The 4824-nt window shown below is 45.9% G+C and overlaps 1 protein-coding gene across 2 annotated transcripts; it reads right to left on the reverse strand.

Moving 5' to 3' along the window:
• Positions 1-1448: 1448 nt before the first annotated feature.
• LOC103631724 (Krueppel-like factor 12) lies at positions 1449-4513 on the reverse strand. Of its 2 annotated transcripts, XM_008652865.4 has the most exons (4): positions 4149-4507; positions 3918-4029; positions 2399-3806; positions 1449-1792 (listed from the first exon to the last, which is right to left on the reverse strand). In XM_008652865.4, the coding sequence occupies exons 1-4, from the start codon at positions 4311-4313 to the stop codon at positions 1717-1719; spliced, it is 1761 nt and encodes a 586-aa protein (XP_008651087.1). In that variant the 5' UTR covers positions 4314-4507; the 3' UTR covers positions 1449-1716. The 2 variants fall into 2 exon arrangements, with proteins under 2 accessions (XP_008651087.1, XP_008651091.1); XM_008652869.3 differs by lacking the exon at positions 1449-1792 and having other exon boundaries at positions 2069-3806; positions 4149-4513.
• Between the last annotated feature and the right edge of the window lie 311 nt (positions 4514-4824).

Raw genomic sequence — 4824 nt, forward strand, 5'->3', positions numbered from 1 at the left:
TAGGTTCACCTCCATAGCTTTCGTATGTGGCTCCGGTGCCTTCCACCATGCCACATGTGGCTGCCCCGACGCCCCAGGCCAAGCCGTGTGCGGCCTCGATGTCCCTCGTTGTGCCACGCGTGGCCTTAAGTCATCGATCGTGCCCTCACCCACTGCGATCGAGTCACCAGTGGCCTCGTCCGCTTTGCCTCACTTTGCCTACTCGGTGCATGTTTACCAGCGACATGCACAAGAGGGTGCACCGCCTCGCTCTCGTGCTGAGCCAACGGTTCGCCATGCCCACCTGATGGTGACCCATCAGGCTACTAGCGTTCTTCGTCCTATGGACCGCTTTGTCCTCTCTGTGACATCCTCCTCGCCAGTATCTGCATGGTACACTTGACTACATGCTTCTTCATCGTCGCTCCTCTACCCACGAGCTGGTTGTTTACACCAACACTGATTGGGCGGGATGTCCCAACACCTGTAGGTCCACCTCTGGCTACATTGTGTTTCTTGGAGACAACCTTATCTCTTGGTCCTCCAAATGTCATCTCGTAGCCTCCCGCTCCAGCGCCGAGACCAAGTATTGTGTTGTTGCCAAAGGTGTGGCTAAGGCATGTTGGCTCAGTCAACGCCTCCAGGATTCACGACCCTCTCACCAGGAGCACATTTATCTACTACGACAATGTCAGCATTGTCTACCTCTCTGTCAACCCGATTCAGCACCAACACATGAAGCATGTTGAGATCGATCTTCACTTCATCCGTGAGTGTGTTGTCGTTGAGGATATTCGTATTCTTCACATTCCGACGACCTCGCAGTTTGCTGACATCTTCACCAATGACCTTTCATCCTCAGTTTTTTCAAAGTTTCGGTCCAGTCTCAACATCTGTTGCGGCTAGAGTTTCAACTATATGGTGCTAGATTGTATGTTGTGTGTTAGACTGTGTGGCTATTATGTGGTTGTGTGTGTTATGGGCCTAGCCCAGCCCATATAGCTGTTGGAATATAATATAAGTGAATTATCCACCTCCTTCTATAACCAACTTAATATGGTATCAGAGCCATAGGTCTCGATTTCGAATCCTGGTTAGCACAATTAAATAAAATAATTGTTGTTCGCTCTTTTCACGTCTTAGACCCAAAAGAGGCTCGGCGTGAGAGGGAGTGTTGGAATATAATATAAGTGAACTGCCTACCTCCTCCTATCAGCTTAAGCTTTTAGGTTGAATTGGTTGGTGCATGCAACTTAATACTAGGCTATTAGGGTTAGAGATGTATATAATGTAATCCCTACACCTGACCAATGCAACTGAGAGCAAATTGCAACTAACATGCAAAAAATGTCAATATACAACAACCAGATATACCATAGGACCCCAGAGTCGAGAAGTAGTTGCACTTTCTTTTGTTTGACAGACATCTTTTTTGGAGGAAAGAATACTAACCTTTTTTCCTTGGTAAAGACGAACAACTACAAAAGGTGCTTATTAGCTTATGTAGCAAAGGCTCAACATTGCATTCACTTTTACAATCTAGTGCAAATCTAAACAGTGCATTGAATTATTACAATAATATCTATTTAAGGAAGTAAGATTCGCCATTAAAATTAAATCATACAGCATCCTCCTAATTATTCCATTCCTAATACTTCAATATTTATATTTGAGGGCTAGTACTTCTTTCCCAGTCAAGGAACTCATTTGCTTGATAGTAATTCAGGTATTAAGAGCCTACCATAGTAATTTCCAAATTGACAGTGTCACATAATATTTAGTGGATTCTTCTTGGAATGCATAGAAGAGACACCTAAAATAGAAGAATGTGAGCTTGACATGACAATGAACACAGCACATTAGTAAATGATTGAACAGAGTTCAACGGATTGTGATTTAGCTTCCTCTGTACAACCACGTGATACAAAATTGCAAACAACATGACACATTATTTAAAAATATGAGATTGCATCCCTTGAGAGCATAAAGATGATGAGATGAATGTATATGTAAGTTGTTGAGTAATCAAAATAGAGTAACCTTGTGTTGTACACTTGTACTTTGGTGCACTCATGTTAATCCAAGTAGATAAATAAGTATGGAATATTATGTTGAAACAAAATAAAATAAATAATACCTTCCCATTTACAGCTCTAAGTCTCAGATCCGATACAGCGCGATCATAACCAGAACCAGTGCACAACTACCTTCCGCAAATGTACATACATTTTGAGAAACTCGAGTTTCTAAGCTAACGATTTTAGCATTTTCCTCAACAAAGAAACAGACAGTCCCACTATAAGTTGTCAGAACAGTTGCACGATGGATCTCCTAGCAAATAAAAAACATCTACTGTAGGTCTGTAGCAAGCACAAACTTCACTATTATCCTAATTCTGTAGTATCAAGCAAGCTTTTACCTCTGAGGTTTGCACCTCCTCCTATGCCGGGTGAAATCTGAAACAAACTTAAATATTTTGCTGCACCCAGGCGTCGTGCATTTGTAAGGCTTGGCCCCAGCATGGACCTTGAAATGCTCAGCCCGATCCCATGACCACTTGAAAGCCATATTACAACCATCCCATGGGCACTTGTAAGGCATATCATCGTTGTGTGCACTCTGGTGGCGCCTCAGGTATCTGTGGGATCTGAAATGTCTGCTGCATGAACTGACCGTGCACATGTTCTTCTTGTGGACAGCAAGCTCAGCTTCTGTCTTGAACACCATGTGGCAGTAATCAATATTACATTCAAATCTATTTCTCTTCATCTTTTTAACCTTGCCTACAGCGGAATTATCCATAAGGTCTTTCTTTATGTCGGCAAGTTTAACATCTATGGACCCAGCTGTTGACAAGACACATTCACAACGATCAGTGCTCACCAGTGTCTCCTCTTTCTCACATATAACACCATCTTCTAAGTCAATATTTTCCTTCTTTACCTTCAGCAGCTCTGCCTTCCTCTTACCTGTTCGCCTAGCATAACAAATAACATCTGTTCTCCCTGATTTACCAATGCTTCTAGTCAATACGTCCAATACAAGTAAAACACTGGGTGCAACAGATTTATCCTTCAGCACTCCTCCCTTAAAGGTTGGTCCTCTGGCTCTAACAGGAATATTGGTTGTGAAATTCACAGAACCACCACCTTCTGCAGCATCACATCGAGAAGGCTGCAGTGTACTGGTAACAGTATCTATAGCATTTCCATCCTGCACATTGCCTAAGTACAGATCACAGTTAGGCGGCTGTGGCTCATCTAAAGCAGCAGTGTCATCTACATTGCAAGAAGCTCTACCAGCATCTTCTGGTTCAGCAGTGGCTTCACTAGCAATATAATCCTCCCCTGCAGATTCCAGTTCAGTAGTTTCATGAACGACAGGACCTGTATCACTAACTTCCACCACGGTGCTTATAACCCCTAGATCAGTAACAGGTTTGTCTGTAACTTCTGGCATAATGCATGTAACCCCTGGCAGATCAGCCGATTCATTAGCAAGGGACGTGCCCTTGGAAACTCCTAATTCAGTGGTCGGTCCATTTGCAAGAGAATTGGAAACTTCTAATTCAGTGGTCGGTCCATTTGCAAGAGAATTCTCCACTGTAACCTCCATCTTGGAGGCACCACCTGAGAGAGAAGCTATACATTTAACTCCCTGCTCAATAGCAGCATCATTGACAACAAAAACACCAGCTTTAGTTGCAGGATCAGCAGCATCTTCACTAGCAGGAGCAGCACCTTCCGGTTTCGCGGCAAGTTTCACAACTTGCAGTCCCACACAAGCTTTATTCACAGGAGGTACATGATCAATCTTGCATTTTTTAACTGAAATCGTCCAAAGAACACCAAAAGGGAAAGTAAGTTATTGCATTAGCATTTATCACGGTGTTAGCCCCGCAAATGCAATTGATATTTTGAACGGGATACAGTGCGAACCTTCGGGAACAGGCGGTCGCTCGGGTAGGCCGACGCGCTCGTCGGCCCTGACAACGGATTCCAGCACCCGGTCGGCAATGTACCCTTTGTGCTTGATGGCATCCAGGCCCTCCTGCGATTCCGGGGAACACCCCCACTGTTACAACCCCATCCCGAAGAAGTAAAAGCGCCCCTTCACGGCGATGCGAGCGAATAATGCAGCGATAGGGGAGGGGGAGGGCATCGAGTAACCTGCGAGGCTGGGCGGCTGAGCTCGCAGAAGGCGCAGCAGTCGTCGTCGTCGGTGTGGAGCCAGGATGCGGCGGGCGGCCGCGGCGGCGAGGAGGGGGCGGCGGTAGCGGCGGAGCCGGGGGAGGTGGAGGAGAGGAGGCGCGCGGCGTACCGGCGGATGCGCATGGCGCTGGTCAGCCGCGGGGTTGGGGGAGGCGAAGGGAAGGCGGCGGACACGGTGGTCGGTGGTGCCGGTGGGGTAGGGGGTGGGCAGCTGCACGGGGGACGCGGACGCGGTGCGGAGGGGCTGGGGAATTTCGACCGGGAGCCTGGCTGCTGGCTGCTGGCCCTATGCTGTGCCCGTTCCCCTGGGCAAGAAAGAATTTTCTGGTAGCGAGGCGTGTGCGTGTGTGGCTTTCGCGTCCGGACAACCGAGCTTGTTCGGTTGAGATCGAAGAAGATTAAATTCATTTCTAGTTAAAAAAGATTTAATTCTTTTAATCTCCTTCAGTTCATATGCAAACGAAAGTTTTTAAGGGTATGTTTGGTTATATTGTAAAAAATTTCGACCTACTTTTATGTTACAATTGTCTAAAGTGTCTAAGTTTAAAGATTCAAATTATATGTCACCGTTTGTCATGCCAAAGTAAATCTTGCAACACTTTTATAAGTCATTGACAAATGACATCTACATAGC

Source organism: Zea mays, chromosome 1 (assembly GCF_902167145.1).
Source record: "Zea mays cultivar B73 chromosome 1, Zm-B73-REFERENCE-NAM-5.0, whole genome shotgun sequence".
Taxonomy (NCBI): domain Eukaryota; kingdom Viridiplantae; phylum Streptophyta; class Magnoliopsida; order Poales; family Poaceae; genus Zea; species Zea mays.